Source organism: Notothenia rossii (genome assembly GCF_949606895.1).
Source record: "Notothenia rossii genome assembly, chromosome: 11".
Taxonomy (NCBI): Eukaryota; Metazoa; Chordata; class Actinopteri; order Perciformes; family Nototheniidae; genus Notothenia; species Notothenia rossii.
The window spans coordinates 35,362,169-35,380,468 of record NC_136910.1 but is presented as its reverse complement, the minus strand read 5'-3'; the positions used below and the strand labels follow the sequence as shown (position 1 = coordinate 35,380,468).

At 40.1% G+C, this 18,300-nt stretch overlaps 1 protein-coding gene across 4 annotated transcripts; it reads left to right on the top strand.

Moving 5' to 3' along the window:
* The first annotated feature begins 9,265 nt into the window (after window positions 1-9,265).
* dab2 (DAB adaptor protein 2) lies at window positions 9,266-17,626 on the top strand. 4 transcript variants are annotated; one of them, XM_079656657.1, is made up of 15 exons: window positions 9,266-9,495; window positions 12,161-12,407; window positions 12,526-12,665; window positions 12,839-12,937; window positions 13,014-13,145; window positions 13,264-13,347; window positions 13,625-13,651; window positions 13,735-13,785; window positions 13,897-13,959; window positions 14,763-15,374; window positions 15,905-16,028; window positions 16,138-16,776; window positions 16,857-17,044; window positions 17,130-17,213; window positions 17,310-17,626. In XM_079656657.1, exons 2-14 carry the CDS (start codon window positions 12,275-12,277, stop codon window positions 17,193-17,195), a joined length of 2,358 nt encoding a protein of 785 aa, XP_079512783.1. In that variant the 5' UTR covers window positions 9,266-9,495; window positions 12,161-12,274; the 3' UTR covers window positions 17,196-17,213; window positions 17,310-17,626. The 4 variants fall into 4 exon arrangements, with proteins under 4 accessions (XP_079512783.1, XP_079512781.1, XP_079512784.1 ...); XM_079656655.1 differs by having other exon boundaries at window positions 17,127-17,213; XM_079656656.1 differs by lacking the exon at window positions 9,266-9,495 and adding an exon at window positions 11,095-11,243 and having other exon boundaries at window positions 17,127-17,213.
* The last annotated feature ends 674 nt before the right edge of the window (window positions 17,627-18,300 follow it).

Genomic DNA, 18,300 nt, shown 5'->3' with positions numbered 1-18,300 from the left:
TATTCACACTCAACCGTGATAACTACCTACTAGTAGTGGACTACTACTCTAGGTATGTAGAGATTGCCAAACTAACTCATACACGATCTCAGGATGTTATTGTTCGTCTCAAATCAATATTCTCGAGACATGGGGTCCCAGAGAATTTTTTTACTGACAATGGCCCCCAGTACTCCAGTCAACAGTTCAAGGACTTTGCAGTAGCCTACGGGTTCAAACATGTCACTAGTAGCCCTAGGTTCGCTCAGAGTAACGGGGAGGCGGAACGTCTCGTTCAGACTGTGAAACAGCTGCTAAAGAAAGCTAAGGATCCGCAACTGGCTCTGTTGGCCTATAGAGCTACACCACTTGCTAATGGCTACAGTCCTGCCCAGCTCCTCATGGGCAGGAGATTACGCACTCCAGTGCCCCAGCATCCCTCTCTACTCACCCCAGAGCTTCCAGACAGCACTGTTGTGGCAGCTAAAGAAAGGGAGAGGAGGGTGAAGGACACTGCAAATTTCAGCAAAAGGCACCGTGTGAGAGATCTAAGTCAGCACCAGGTCAGCCAGTGTGGATTACAGATACAAAGTCTCAAGGCACAGTGGTTTCGTCGCACTCAGCTCCACGTTTCTACATAGTGGACGGGCCTTCAGGCACCATCAGGTGGAACAGACACCATCTTGTCCCTTTTCCAGAGACTGTACCACACACACCTCACACTCCAACACCCAGCACACCACCCCAACCAGGTGAGCCTACACTGGGTTCTCCAGAACACCCTGAGTTACCAACACAGACTCCCAAGGGGCACACATCTGTCCGTACACACACACACGGCCCTACCCACTAGGTATGGCAGAGTGGTGGTAAAACCTCACAGACTGGACTTGTGAACTGGGGGGGGGGGGGGGGGGGGGGGAGACAAATGAGTGTTAAAAAAAAGACAATGTGAAAAGGGAAGAATGTTGAATAATTTTGTGTTTTGATGTTTAGATCACTTATGCTCACAAAGATATTGCCTGTCTCAGTGGTTGTTTTTGTTATTTTTCATGAGAAGCCTTAAGAGTGCAATGTTCTATTTTTGAGTAAATAGCTATGTGATTGTGCAGGAAGAAGTGTGATGACATGTTCTGAGGTTCTTGCAGAGTTTTCAGTTTATCACCTGATTTTGCATTTTCTGAGTCACAGTATATAAATGTGACAGTCTGTTCTGTTTTCTTAAGAAAGGGAGATGTGGTGTTAGCTGTTAGTACACATTTACTGACACAAACATTTGTATCATCTGTTGTAGACCCAAATAAATAAAAATAAAATAAGAACTAATTCTCAAAAAAGATAAACGCCATTCTTAAAATGTATGAACGAACAATAGTTTGATTAATATTGATTAGAGTGCACAAAATAAATAAAATAATTCAGAGAAAAAAAAGAGATATGTCATATATCAAAACCCAGTTAGATTAACATTCATTGGATTGCACACTTTGTTCGTTTGTTTGGATATGTAGCAAATTAACATTTTAAATAGCACTTAATGACTGACTGAATGGAAATGATAATAAATGAAAATGTAAAACGAAAAAAGCCATCATGAAAATGTTTCCAAAAAATGAATAAAATGATTTTTGACCACTTTGTTGTTCAGATATATCACATATTTGTAACTAAGTGATACATTAATTGACACAAACGACGGTATAAACTGAGGAGTGACTCCCGTGAGGTTCATGTATTTTCTTCACTCCGCTGGGAAACTGCTCTCATGTCAAGAAGCATCACATCAGTGCATGCACTGCATCGTCCAATCAGTGAGCGATACACAGTAAGGGGGCGGGGCGAGTTTCTGAGGATTTCATCGGAGGATGGTCTGGTGGTTCCTCGATTATAGCTCCTCCATTATCGCTCCTCGCTCCTCCGACAAAAATAAGGCCATTGGGACGCTAGTCAAGATGGCGCAGACAAATCAACTTCCGGTGAGACCGAGACCGAGGAGCGAGGAAATGAAAAATAAGAGAAGTGAGAAAGGCCCCCAGTCATCTCGATGAGCGTTCGGGCTGTGAATAAACGACTTGTGTTTTAGTTTTAGGCTGTCTGAAGGTATGGGGAGCTATCAAAGCTACTATACATCACATTAAGAACGATGTACAAATGAAAGTCGGACACAAATATATAATTTAAATGATTTATTCAAGTTTGCAATGTTTTGAACAGGCATCCACACAGTCACCTACTTTGTAATGTTCGATACCTCCCTGTAAGCGTTACGATATCGACCTCTCCCCCACAAGCTCACATAGGAGTACTGAATGTGCATCAAAGTCGTCTTAGGAAGGCAGATATAGCAAAAGATGAACGTAAACAACAAACGAGGCGATCAACATGTTTATTTCCTGGTAAGTCAACAATGGGTCCTCAATGTACAGGAACCTTAATATTTAATAAACTATGAATATTTTATATCCATATAACGGGAAAAAACTAATAACTTATCTTTTTCATTTTTTTTTTCAAAAAAAACACAAAATGCTAACAGTGAGCCTCTGAATTAGCCCCGAGCGACAAATGCTAACCTATTACTTCACCGAAAATCACTCCGAGCTCCCTTATTACTTATCCTAGCTGCACATCCAACACATCGTTTATGATCGTAAAGACACAGAATCTAACGGTGCCCACCTCAAAACTGAAAGATACAAACTCGCGATGTTATCAACAAAAACATACATCAAAACAAGTGGCGCTAGGTAGCCCACAACGCTAACATGGCTTACCTTCGTCTTTGTCTTTTCTGAACTGGTCTTCAATGGCATTAAAACGATAACAACGATGATGTAGTTAATCCATCGATTAATATCCAATGTGGCTGTGTCCCCTTTGAAATGTTCTGATAATCTATAAGCAATAAAACTGCAATTCTGCTTTAAAATAGTAGAGCAGGCCATTCCTAAGCTCTGAAGTTTCATTGAATGCACGAAGACGCAATCTTTTTTTTTAACATGAGTGTGTGCGGGACGATTTCCCTTCGATTATATTGGCTCTAACGATCAGAAAGAGATGTCACATGTCAAAATCGAAGAAGGGGCCAGAGATATGGAAAATCTACCCAAATGGCCCCAGAAGAGGTTTATTTTGCTAAATCTGTCTAAAATGCTCAAATATCACTTGTTTTGCATCAATCTTGATACAGGGTACTTATTATATGTTGTACTTTAGATTCCTAAAGCTTTTATTCTACTAACCCATCATCCAAGGTTAGTTTTCACTATAAGTACAAAATATCTTTTGGACGGACACTATCATTTACAGTTTTTTACCATGTTCAATCTGAATTTTCTTTAAAATAAAAAACATCTATATTGATTCTGACTTTTCTACATCCAACTCACAGGTTTATCATTACTTTGAGAAAAAAGATTATTAATTTAACCCTTTTAGAAGGGAAGATATGGTCATTAGTTCTGGGAATGTCATTTTTGAGCCTGAAACCTGAAAAACAGGCTTGGGGCTTAAGAGGATTTATTAAACCATACCATCATTTACCAACAAAACATAAGAATACAAACTCTACAAAACTGACTATAACTAAATATTGCGAAATTATATGTTGAAGTTTATGTTTCTTGTTTACTGTGATTTCAAAATACCATTCCCCTATTACCAGGAGTAGCTGCAAAACAATATGACTGAAAATCTTAAGGTTTCTCATAGCATTACATATTTTTTGAGATAATTATTGAAACATTTCACAAGATATAAATGAAAAAAAAAATTGCTCTAATGCTTTTACTATTTCAATGAGTGATTCAACGGCAAATAACTATGCTTCATATTCCTTTCTTAGTCTTAAATGTGCACTGCAAATAGTGAAGCATAGTCATTGCAATACATGGCAGTACACATGTGTAAAGATGTGTTTATATAATGTATATAAATATAATGATGTCCCTTTTCGTGTAGGCACACGGTTTAAACAAAAGGCCAAAGGTCATTTCATTTTAAGAATGCTTGCAGTCATTGGAGACAATCTGTTATTTTCTGTGTTTTCAGGATTATGCAATCATTCGGGCAGATTTGTAGGAAAGCAGAGCAAATATTTAAAGGAGCCGTTTTGGCTGGACTTTCAGTGCACATTTAGGTCAACATGTGATATTGGGAAACTATCAAAACCAACCGCGTACACACACTCCCTGTAACTGCACTGATCCAAGTTGTTATGAAAACTGGCACAGATTCTGAAGTGCAGCCCTTTGTCCACAAGGTGGCAACATCGAACCGAGAACAGCAGTTTGTAGTACTGTGTGTTCATGACAAGTGACAACCAAGCACTGTTTGTGTACAGGGCTATGGAACACACTAATATAAGGACTTTAAGAATTTACGTAAACAAATAGTCGCGCTGATACCTTTCTCTGGCAAGTCAACACTGTTTTCTTAAATACATATAGTAAAACCGAACCTTGCACAATGCACAGGAAGTTTTAAACTGTTGCACATAATGATCTGTCATGTGATCTGCTGGCTTCTGCTGAGTCTGCAGTACTTTGTTCTTCAAAAGGAGGGAGTGCAGTGTGTTTAAATTACAAAAAAGAGAAAACCAAACACTTCTCAGTGTACACAAATGAAAACAATAGTGAATATATAGATTGGCTCATTAGGAATAGGATCAAATTAGCTAATGTATCATAATCATGTGAATTATTACTCATGAACACAGAAGTTTAACAGTGAAAAATCCTTCATATTTATCCATTAGAGAGAATAAAACAGATTTTTAAGTCCTTAGTATTCAGCATGGTGATTTTGTATTTTCTGCTGACTTAAATAAACACTGGGACTCTTCCCTGATCTCTCCAAAGTCAACCTGGGGGCCGCCCTGTGCCGGTTCTTTCCTTGTATCTGCAGGCAGAGCTGGGGTAGTCGAGGGGCTATGTGGTCACGGCCCGCTGGAGAGGCACAAATATGTGCTAAGGTCACCACTTTTACAATGTTCGGCGGTTTCCTCCCAGCTCTCTCAGGAAACCAGAGGGTAGGTAAGGTGCTTGGCCAATATTTCTCCTGACTAAAAAGACTTCCTGTTATTTAGGGGGGAGGAAGGTTGGAACTGTGTGGATTGGAAACACTGTGGAACAGCCTCGCTTTACTGTAATTCACACATTTTGTTGACTTTGTCATCTTGTGAGACAGAATATGATGACGTATTGCCACTTGTCTTACTGCTTTATGTTGTTATTTTTAGACTGAAATGGTCAAGAGTAGTGAAGGCAGTTGGGAGTTCAAAGAACAGAGTTGGACAGAGAGGATACAATCTAAGACTACCTCAATTATGGACTGGAGATAAGTGGCTATCTTAGGTTCTGGTTGTGGTGGCAGCCGGTTCCAGCATTCACGCCCTAAATGCTGGATGTTTGGATTGTGGCCTTCCTGTAATAAACTGAGGAAAAGGACACTTCCCATTTGATAGTCTCTGTCAGCATTCTATCATAAAAATAACTAATGTGCATGTGCTGACTTTCCTTAACTATCAAGTTTTACATCCAACATGTCGTCCTGTATGCAGATGTGTGGCTGCGTTGGGTGTGCCACTGATCAAAACAGACATGAATCATTTTCAGCAGAACAGGGAATTCATAATTTTAACCAAATGTCATCAGACAGTGATGCTGGATCAAATAGGCACGTCATTGACGAGAAAAAGGATGACCACCTCATAATCTTGAGAAGTCACGTGAATATGTACACAATATATATATATATTTATTTATTTAAAGGCATAAAGCACAATATAACATTTTCAATGTCAGCTATTATGTCTGGGGTTCGGCAATTCTAAACAAAAATCAGATGATATTAAATGTTTGATAAGAGGTTATGAAAAAAGATCATTCCAGTGGTCTGACTGAGGGGAAAAGAGACTGCTCAGCTATCTGCCTTCTGAGGAGCTCATCTCCTGAAAATTGCCTGTCAGCAGAACACAGGATACAAAGGCAGGAAGGACGTCCTTCCTCTGTCCCTTTCTCTGTCATTTCTCAGCATGCATCGTACAACATACATTTTACTGTAAATATTTTTAACATAAGACAATATAATTTGAATTTTTTTGCTTAATAAATTGCATTTCCTGCAGTTTTTGTGGTGCCAGAACTTCATATAAAACCTACTTTAGTGTGATAGATTTAAGTACATTCAGATGTAATGAATACATCTGTCTGTTCTCATGTTGTGACTGATATCATGTTTCAGTCTTTAACGCATAATCAAGTTTATAAAATAATTGCTAATCTGGGATTGAATATGTGAGTTATTTATTTGCTTTCCTTGAAAAAGAATTAAATCTCCAATAGTGAGCCCCCTAACACCCAAAAGGGGATGCAGTGAAGTCAGGTTGGTAATATTCAATTAAAGACATTAAACAGTAAGCAGCAAGATAACTTCCAGATGTTTCTACCACTTTCACTAATCAGACTAATTAGGACACTTTTTATTTGGCTCCTCAAACACTCACCTTGGACAATTAGGGGAAAAATACCAAACAAACCAAATCTTTGTATTATAAAGGATTCTGCTGCTATTTATGATTTGTGTTATACAATGTTGTAAATGTAACACTATAAAAAGGTCCATTTTATTTTATTTTGTATTAAATGTACTCATCCTTTTAGTGTCTGACCCTACTGCTGATGTGTTATAGTGTGTGAAGAAATGTCTTAAATAATGTAAGAATGAATACTGGTTCTCTGACGCTGCTTCAATGGATTAGAATAGGAAAAAAGTTTTCTCAGTTTTTAATCAGTATTTTCCAGCATGCTGCCAACAGTAACATTATCACAAACCAATAATGCCGATGGCTCAGCTTTTATTGAGCTGCAGTGAAACCGACACCAGCTGTGGGATGTTTAAGTGGTGTTTCAATCACCATAAGTCATGTTAAAGTTGCCTGATAATTGCATTATAAGTTCTTGTTAGGTGACGGTTCACCATAAACATGTATTTACAGAAGTGAAACCTACTACCAGTACACAGGAAGAAGCCACATTGACATCCCTACATATATTAATGCTGATCGCAGTGCTTATATACAGTATGTTGGTGAATCCTTTTCCAATAATTTGCTTCCATCTTTTAGGATTTTCTTTTGAAGCAGCTAGAGCGCTTTATCTTTTTAATTGAGGCTATCCCTGTTTATACTAACAACCCATACTTCTCTTAATTATGCCAAACAAACATATATTAATGCCTCTGCAAACAGTGAACAAAGCACTTCCTGTGTGACTTTCCTGGGAATGTCATAACTGGCACTCAGTGCTTAGAACAGCAAACATAAAAACTGTCATTACACAGCCTAATCACTGCATGGTATCGAAAAGCAAAATAGGCATTTATACTGAGGAAGTTGATGACCCATTTTCAACCATATAACTACAGTTATGCACTAACACTGCATGGCAGAGGAAATATAGTGCCTGCTCGTTTAGAAAATGTGCTGTGTTAGCAAAAGAAGAGTATCCCCTCTGGTTTGGACTTCCCCTCACTCCTTAAACATTTAATGATATGATGTTTAGTGCACGAATGGCTTAAAACATATTAGTGAGAATTTAAAATTTGAAACTCATTCAACGCTTAAGTCAACTTCCAAAACAGATGTTGGGTATCAAGAGCACGATGCTTCTTCTTAGCCTTGATTACCATATTTCACATTTCATACAACACCGAAAGATTTAAAACAATAACACTGCCTAATTTACAGATCTATAAGACTACATTAGCATAAATATGGATTAATGTATCTCACCAACTTAAATGTTCAAAGTTAAAAGTGTTGTATGTACCCTCCTTTAACGTTAAACTCATAGCTGTTTTTGTTCTCCACCAGCTCCTCAGGAAAATATCTGGCTCTTTAGCATCTGAATGCTCCACTATGTTCACCAGCAGGTCATTAAATGTTCTGACTGATGTTTGGTGCCAAGCAAGATACCATACAGAGTGTTTTCAGGGCTTACTGCTTAAATGAGAACGGTGACTGTGGACCAAAACAGGAACATTAGAGTCGCAGGCCCTAAAACCAAAACAATAAGCTAAAGGAAGCTGACAGCTAATGTTCTGTATCAAGCAATTCCTTGTCAAAAAATGTCATGGGCTCAGTATTGTCCTACAAATGTGTTCCAAAATGCCCACCAGTATTGCAGTGCCCCAAAAAAACAGAGAAGCCTGCCTGAATGTTCCCTCCCACCATCACTCACCTCTGATGTGTTGGAGTGAACAGCTCTAATTGTGCTTTGAACAGCTGGTCAACACTACATCTATTCTCATAGCCAGCACACTGGACCCAATCCACAGGAGACACCACAGCACACATCCAGCACACCACCATGCTGTTTATTGACTACAGCAAGTTCAACACCAGATCTCCCAAAGCTTGACACAAATCTCAATGACAACTGTGCATCTGGGTCCTGACTTTCTGACAGGAACACTTTTGGAAGAAACAAAGGGGTTACAACCCCCTTAATGTCAATGTGTCCATGTAAAGCTTTGAGTGGTGTCACATCACAGAGAGCCATAATAAAACGTGTATCCCCTTAAATAATAAGGAATTTCTACTATTGCAAGGAGCATCAGTAAAGACATTTACAAATGATTATCAGGCTCCACCTACTTATCATGGTGCTTTGAGTTCTAAACATATAGTGTAAAAATGTAATTTAAGGACCTACTGTTTGTAAATGTTATAATGCACGTAGGGTTCGGGCTGGGCTTGGTTATATACTCTCTCTGACTTGGGTCAGGTTTGGACAGAAATGTGCAGCCCACTAATTTACACCAGGCTCTGCAAGAATAAGGCTAGGATAATCATAAAGGACTCCAGGATAATGTTGGAAAGAAGGTTCCTGACCAGCAGAGGCTCAGGAAGAACCAGGCCCCTATGATTCCCCCCCCCCTGAGGAATTACACTTTACTGGAATTATAAAATAAAATTTGACAAAAAAATATGATTGATGTATCTGTAATAATTGTTGTTGCTTCAACATTGTCAAATATTTTCAACATATTTATATGTTTCTAAGAAGGAACCTAATGTGTTTAAAGCTGCAGGTACTAGACTTTTAAATAAGTGATGCAAGCACGACAAAATTGTTTAAAAGTGTGTTTTACAAAAAAAGCAAAGGAAATCAGATCTATTTTCTTATGACACAACATCTTTCACGACCCGCTGTGAGGTCATATGACCGGTGGAGAAATCCTCCTCCACGTAAAGAGCCCGCCCCCCCCGGCCAGTTGAAATGTGCAGAGAGTTAGGTCTGTCAGTCAGTGAAGGGTTAAACTGGGAGTTTGCAGCAGTCTCTCCTTTCTGTCCACGGCATTTAGCGGAAAACATCTGACTCTTTTCCGAAAGCTGTGTTTGGCTTTTACTCATTTTGGAGCCGGAGCCGGAGCCGGAGCCGCGGAGGCATTACGGGACAAAAGTCAGTGTTTCGACAGCAGGATTGTAACATCACACTGCGCGCTTTCAAACAGGTAGGTCTCTGTGCTGGTAACATTTTCCATCCATGCATTAATTAAGGAATCCAGCAAAGAACTAGAGGTAGTCATTTTGAAGTAGCTACATAAATGTTTCCATTTGATTTTGCCTGTAAAAGCCACACGTATAACGGGTTGCAGCTTTGTGCGGATTGCTCTGTCTCAAACAGACATTACATCAATTATGCATTAACTCCTTCTTTCCTACACATCTCTGCGGGAGGTAAAACTTAATTCCATGTTTTCATTTGGACTCCTTTCATTTCCTGTCCCAACTGCTGGGATAACAAACCATTTCAAATCTCTTTTCTGCAAGTTTTCTTTCCAGGAGAATCTTGTGGCAGCATCCTGTTAACAAACATTTCCGTGTTTAAACTTGAGCCATTAGGAAACCATGATGTTCGAAACCTTTTTAATTGCATCTCTTGTCCACATACATATAGGCCAAGCTATATCGTAGTTTAAGTGCAAAACAACTTCAATTTAGTATGAAAGTGTTTGCATGGCCTTTGTGTCCACAGTGGGCCTGTGGTATTTCACCATCTCATTCACTTGCAGACTGAGTCATTCCCTGATTTCCTCCAGATGTGCAGTAGTTTACGTTTCCTGACGGCCAAGGATTGTGACATGTCTGCCCTTACACTGCAGTTATTCTGCTGACAAATATGAATTTTCACTTGTGTAAATTCTGTGGCTAAATGTTATTTGTTTCGGGATAGTGGTGGATTCTATAAAAAGCTTTTTTTTCTTCCCCTTCATCTGGTAACATACTGGCTACCTTTTTTGAGGAAGTTGTTCAAAGTAATCCTTTAACTTAAATCTGCGATGAATCGCTGACATTTCACTTTTTTTTTTACTAGCCTTTCCTCCAGGTAGGACTCTGACACCACTAGAAGTGCAATCCTGTGTCACACTTATGTGTAAACTGAGCAACAAGTGTTTAGGCTTATGTCTTGTTTTAAAACACTTACCCACATATCGGCAAGAATCTGTGCGGTTGCAGGAATGTCAACATGACAAACAAAACAGAAAAGGGCTTATTTTCTTTGTCTGTCTCAAATTCAAATATGGTACTGATGGAGGAAAATAAGTTTATTGTTTTACAGCAGGACTTTAGCTCTTAGGATAAAACCCTCATTCGAACAGCAATCAAGCTCATTCTTAAAATAATGCACTCAATTGGAAGCCTTTCTTCACCCACTGTATTTTAAATCTGATTTCCCTTACTGAATATCTGTATACTCTCATACTCTGACATTCATAGAGGCAACAGTTGGAACTTGATGACTTCAGCGATCCCATCAGTTATCCTATCCGTATGGCTCTAATTTCCTTTTTGAATCAAATACATTTACCGGCCTGATCGATTTCATCATGAACAGTACCTCTGGACTGGACTGGTTTTGAATATTCTCACAATATGAAAACTGATCCCACAGGTGCATTTTTGCTTGTTGTCATATGGGACTCATTTCTCCCTGATTCCACATCATCTATAAGTGTTGGCTTTATAGATTACTTTGAAATGCTGTGGTTAAGTCATCATTCCAAAGGCTATTGCAACTGCAATTTGTGTTTATAGTTGCTTAGCTGGGAATCACGAGGTCTTTTGCTCTGTTAGCGCAAGATTAACCACAGGTAATCGCCCAACCTTTGCCCACCATCAACCTTTGGCCCGTCCTACAGTGCTCCCATCTTCTTTACTCTCAGTGCAGGCAGTGGAGCGTCCGGTGCCGGTCTTAAGGGTACGTATATGTCCCAGCAGAGCCATGTTTGCCTCGCTTGTATTCTACTTGATGTGCCGAATGCATGTGAATGTTTGCACTCGGCTGGGCTTGTTTGATTTAACAGAATCCGTCCCACATAACATAGTTGAGGATATATAGGTGAATCTCAGCTGCTGTGGTGTCCGCTGCAGTCCTCTGTGATGTTGTTTTTGCCTCATGTGACATTGCCTTGTGTTTCCGGCACAGTGAGTGCCAAGGTATTCATGATTCTTCAGTGTGTTGGCAGATACATTAATGATGTTATTGTTGATTATCAGTACACATGAATGCGACTAGCATGTTGCTTCTTGTCATAGTTTCACATCGTGCTTATTTGATGGCATTTGTATGGGTCTGACAACAACTCGCATCATGTGACTGTATTTCAAAATGCGTCTTTCTTTGTCCTAGTTACGCGTCCTGAAAAAGCTTCCCTAAACAAATGTACCGTTGGATGGCAGGAGAACAATATTTGTAAAGAGGTGACTGTTTTCTGGATCTTTTTTATCTTTAGGATAATACGCTCTTTTTACGGGGCTGAACATCTGACACAGCATGAATAAAGCAGGGTTAAAGTGTGTTTTCTGTGATCTTGTCCTATGATGTTTTATAGGTCATGGGTCTGCTTTGCCTCTCTCCTTGAAGGGTGTCTCTATGGTTGTAAATGTTTACTGTGGATTGTTAACATATTTGATTGTTTATGATGTGCCAAACATCTTTTCAGCAGCTACCTACAAACCTTTAGCAGTAAAAAAAAGTATTTTCACTCATCGTTTTATGCCTCCTCAACACAGTATTTTGTTTTAATTTGACCAGAATAAGTGCATATTTACCTTTTTATCTCCTTCTTCTTTTTTTTTCCTCTCCTCACATGCACTTCTCTTTTTATCCTCCAGACAAATAACAAGAGAAGCATGTGTGGGTGCTAGGACTCTCTGTTTGGTTGACCTTGCTGCCCCTGAATCAGGAGCTGCTGCCTGCTTTACTCCCGACCTTCCTCTCTCCACACCATGTCTGCTGAGGTGGAGACCGCGCCGGTTCCTGCCGATCCGAGCGTCGTCACCCCAACGACCCTCAACACTCCTCCCACCTCCCCATCAACAGCCACATCCAAAGTCCCATTCAAGAAAGATAAGAAGAAAGGTGAGTGATTTAAAAACACACTTTGAGATTATTGTGCTGTGATCAAGACATCCATTTGACTGTTCAATGTTTGAGGTCGTATGTTGTAGAAATCATCCTTTCTTGATGTTTTTCGCAGCTCCAGAAAAGACAGATGAATACCTGCTGGGCAGGTTTCAGGGGGATGGGGTGAGGTACAAGGCTAAGCTGATTGGAGTCGATGATGTCTCAGAAGCCCGAGGAGACAAGATGAGCCAGGACTCCATGATGAAACTTAAGGTACAAAAAGGACTGAGCCCTGCTATTTATAAGATTAATGGAGTATTTAGTGGATGGTGTTTTTAAAGTTGGCGATTTAAATGTCATCTGCGGTTGGTATCATGAACAGACATTGGTTGTTTATGACAAAAGATAGAACATCTGAATAGTTTGTATTGTTTATTTGATACTAGGGTATGGCAGTAGCTGCTCGGTCCCAAGGCAAACACAAACAGAGGATCTGGGTCAACATTTCCATGTCGGGCATCAAGATCATCGATGAGAAATCGGGAGTAAGTCTCCTTCCTTTACAGTGACATCACATGGTTTATTAGATTGTGTTGCTAATAAAGCATTTGTCCTCATAAGGTGATTGAACATGAGCACATGGTAAACAGGATCTCCTTCATCGCCAGAGATGTCACAGATAACAGGGCGTTTGGATATGTGTGTGGAGCAGAAGGGCAGCATCAGTTTTTTGCCATAAAGACTGCACAACAGGTAACATTTGCAAATAAAAAGACACAAAAACTCAAGCATTGACACTCGCTTTGTGAAGATAAAAAAAACTACCAAGACAGATGTGCAACAATGACAATGTGTTTCTGTCCCCTTACAGGCAGAGCCCCTGGTCATTGACCTGAAAGATCTCTTCCAGGTCATCTTCAACCTGCGGAAGAAAGAGGCAGAGGCCTCACAGAAGGTAACGGAAGCAGTTGACTTTAAAACTGGAAAAATATGTTTCCTTTCAAAAGTTGGACTGTGAGACCTTGTTCTTTCTGAGAGAAAACCATTTGAATGTGGCCATCTGGGAAGGGTATACAGTACACTGTAAAACCTCCTGAATGTCAACACTGCCTCTCTGTGTTCTTTCAATGAATCACATCTTCAGACATTCCATTGAAATGATGTGAAATGACACGTGTCTCACTGAATTACGAAAATACGTTAATCATTAACAGTCTACCTCTTGTTTACAGGGGGAAAATGGCAGCGCTGTAGTTGAGGTAAGCACTTGGAAGCGCTTGTTTTCCCCAAATGATTTCTCTAACTCCTGCCTTAACCTTTTGCTTTTCTGTTCTTCTTTTAGAATGGAAGTGATGCCTTGCTAGGTGTAGATGGTGGAGTAAAAACTGCTCAAGTAAGTTTGTCCGCTCCTGTTTTTTGTTAAGTGCTTAACATTAAATAACATAGCTCTGATTTATAGTAGCTGGATAAATACTGTATGTTTCTGTTTCTTTTTGACATCCAGCCAGTGGAGCAGTTTGACCTTTTTGGAGACATGTCGACCCCTCCAGACATCCGGGCTCCAAATGTAAGTGTGGTGCCATAAAATGTTCCCTTTAGCTGGGCAACATAGTGGAATTATGCTTAGGAAATTAAGTGCAGCTGGGCATTTCCACTTTCAGTGTATACTTTTCAGGCACCTTAATGTTGACTGTAGGCCCTTGAAAACTTTTATTACATTTTTTATTTTCTATGGTAAGATTTGTTTTTAAACCAGGTACAGATGCATTCATAGAATAAAGTTTGCTACATGCTGCCTCATGTTGAAAACCTGTTTCTAAAATCTGATTTAGGAAACAAAATATGGTTCCATTCAATAGCCTCAGCACTTTCCAGATCATTCCATGTGTGTAAACTCAATTCTAAAAAGGCTACACTTTTGTTTAATCATCAGTTGTATCAGATTTGACAGTTCATGAGGATCTTTTAAGAATTGAGTTTAACTTCTTGTACCAATCTCATTGTTGTTCATCAAACCTCCAAAGCTGCTACAAGTAGAATCTATTTGTAAGACATGTTTGTGTCACCTGGAGTCTTCTAAGGGTAATACTTCTGGGAAAATTCACAAGCCCAGTTTCAGATCATGGAGTTAGTGCTGACTTCAACCTTGCTGATGACAAAGGCAAGTTAGCAATTAGTCAATTTTTTCAATTGGACTTTGCTTTACCGTGACATTTTTTCATTTTGAGGTAAATATTCTACAGGTAGCAGCTTTAAATTGTCTTTTCACACCATGTGATTCATTTTTCATTTTGTTAACACATGTGTTTTTCTCCTTCTGCAGAACTGATTCATAATTCTCTTTTTTTCTGCCCCTCTCATGTTAACCAGGAATCTAATGATATGCTCTTGCTGGACTTTTCTGCTGAAGTTGACAGCAATCAGAATTGCATAAAGGGACCGTCCTTTGTAACTTCCTTTGCCCCTGACCATAGGGCATCTCCCCAAACAGAGAATCCCTTTTCATCAAGATTTGGCTACTTTCCAACCCCAGACAGTGACCCTTTCAGAGATGACCCGCTATCACCCCCTTGGTCAGAACCCCATAACTCACAGATCTCCCCCCCCACCAGTAATCACCTAAACGGCACTGCTGGCATCACTTGCACAACAATTGTTAACAGTGGTTTGAATGGAGACCCCAAACACCTCAGTCAGCAGATAAATGGGTTATCCAGTAAAACCATGATCCTCGCTCTCAGTAACGGACAGTGGCCACTAGGGGGCAAAATAACTCAGAGCAACACAATCACCATGATGGATGAATCTGGAACAGTTCTCTCAACTAAAAACCCTTTTTTTGAATCATCATTAAACACTTCCCCTGTCTCTAATGACATAACTCCTCCCCCACAACCCCCATTGGCTCATAGCAAGGATTCAGTTTTCATAAGTCCGCCTCCGCAGAGCTCTAAGGCTGGACGAGGTCGAAGGAGTGCAAAGGTGAAATTCCATAGCTAGATGAATCATGCTAGATTTGCATGTGTGATGCCTTAAATGGGCTGAATGCACAGGTTGCTAACACATCCCTTTCTTGGGTTATGCACTGGTGTCTGACAGGATATGACAGGATGCTTTCGTTTGGATAAGGTTAAGGGTTCCTGGTTGGATCCACTCTGTCTTCGTGCATGCACTGGTGGTCACATGCTTCTCTAACTGTCTTGCATAAATGACACTTTGACTGTGCTGCTGAACAATCCACTTTACCTTTTGTCATTTCTGCTCTAAATCTATTTTCTAACCTTCATGCATCAGCGATAAACGCAGTGGTAAGTGGCAAAGCATGTGTCGTATCAATGTTCAGGTAATGTAGTACTTTCGACTACATAATTGCAGTAAACTTTTGTTTAAACCTAATTTCTACTATACTTTTTATCTTATGAGTTATCATGTCTACAACTGTGTCACGAGGTGAAATGAAACTTTTACAATGTATAAAGTATATAATACTATTTTATAACTTTCTTGAATAGTCCGCAGCAGGCGATCTGTTTGGAGCAGAGCTATTTGCTGCTCAAGCTGAAGCACCCCCCTCCTCAGGGGACTATTTCAACAGCACGCCCGCCAACTCCTACCCCTCCTCCATAGCTGCTCTGGGTAATACACAAGAGGGAAACATTGTGTTTGATTCAGATATACGGTATTTTTTTAGGCTTTACACTTCCTTCCCTTTTAAACTTTGAAATCCCTTTTTCTTTATATCCAGGGAATCTTCAGTTAGGTCCTCCAGCTATCACAAGCGTCCCTGCTGCAGGCATGTGGGGGGCCCCCGCCGCTGCACCGTCCATGTTCCCCATGCCAGGAGCTCCAGGCCAGAGGCCTAACTATCCACAGCCCTCTGCCTTCGGTGGCCTACCCATTCCTCCCACAGCCTGGGGCCAGCAGATGCCCCCTCAGTTCGGCGCTGCACCCTTATCCCCGCCTCACCTCAGCTGGGGCCAGCCTCCACCAGGTGCTCCAGGTTGGGGTCAGCCCGCCATGACCAATCCTTTCCAGCCTGGCCAGTTCCCCGGAATGGGTGACCAGCAGGGTCCGGCACGCCCCCCTCCTAGGCCACCTGTTAAGGAAGCCCCTCCAAAGGTAGAGAACTGTGCCTTCACATCTCTGGACCCTCTTGGAGATAGAGAGAAGAAGAGTGGAAAGGACATGTTCAAGGACTTCCAGATTGCCAAGCCCCCTGCCATCCCAGCGAGGAAAGGAGACCTAGTGTCAAACGCTGCTCCCCCCCCAGGCAGCAACGAAGCCGGGGCATTCGATCAGTACTTTAACAATAAAGTGGGCCTGCCGCAGGATAATGCTGATCATGATGACTTTGATATCAATCAAATGTCCGCCGTTGTAAATGGTAAATCACCTAACATTTTGGAAGCTGACTATGTGTGAGATTTGTCACTAATAGTGTCCTTGTAATGTGTCTGTTGTTAGATGTTTCTAAACCAGCTCCTGTGCCAGCTGCAGCTCCAAGCTTTAACCCCGGCCTGCTAGATGCCGCCTTCTCTTCTGCTCCCATTGCAAATAATTCAGCCCAAGCCCAGGGACCCAAACATGACATGTTTGATCAAGCATTTGGGGCCCCCGATTCGAGTCTCTTTGGAGGGCCGCCTGTAGCCATGGTACAGAGTTTTACACAGATGCATACACACACTTTTCTAGATTCTCAGTAATTAATTTTAATTCCTGTTCTCTATTTGACAGCAGACTGCTGTGCTGAACTCTGGATCAACAGCAGATTTTGGGGATCCTTTTGGAAATCCCTTTGCTTGACCATAACTTTATCTATAAGTAAGTTTGCATTTATGTTTGATTATTACAAAATGTATTTAATCTAAAGAGGATAAATATTATCTTCACAGTTTTTTCTTCTCTCTGCCCTTCCAGTTAAAATGGAGCTAGTGGAGATCTTCACGTCAAATAAAATATTTGGGACAAGCTGCTACAACGTGCGCAAGACAATCCAAATGATGAGCGTTTCTAACTCTTGTCCCGAGCCCACCCTTCCTTTACACCACGACCTCTGATGGTGTTGCTTTTACTATCCAATCAGTAGTTCCCCATGTGTAAAGACCACTGATTAAAAAATATAAATGTTTTGTCCTGATCTGCTGAAGATAGAAATGTATTGTATGAAAAAAAAAGCACGTCCAAAGAGTTTCACTGCTGATGCTGTCTGTATTAAAAAAAAAAGAATTCAATAATGAGTTGTTCATTGACTTTTTCAGACTGAGTTAGTGAAGTAATGTTGGAAACCACTTAAGGTTCAACAGACTTAGATCATAGGCTTTGTCGATCACTGAAGTTCCATATTATTAAACAAAATAAATATGGATATATACAAGCATATGCAAATAGCCGCCTTATGGGTTGTATACATTGAAACAAGAAAAATTCAGGTTGTAAAAAAAACAACCCATTTGGAAATGCTCTTTATTAAAGCTATGCAATCTCTAAATTGTGCTAAAGTTAAAGTACTACAAAATAGGGAATGTATATATTTTTTAAGAACACATTAGGCCTATATCTAGAAAGTATCTTTCTGACATTTTAACTAAATGTAAATTAAGTTAGAATAAAATGGAAAACTATAAGGAAAAAAAACACAATCAATGATCTCTCCAGTGGTAGGCTCAAATATGAAATATAAGTTGTGTGTAAAATAACCAACACCAAAAGCTGCTTACATATATATTTATCATAATTAGCAACCTCCTAATTTGAAATGTAGCTACATTGGATTGTTAATTCTTCTGCACTTCTCAAGCAAAAAACACGCGATTTGTTAGGGTTATTTTTGGATTGGTACATTGTTGCTTTTGCTTAAAAAATATTGTAATTACTTATTATATACTGAGCATGATATTACAGTTAATGT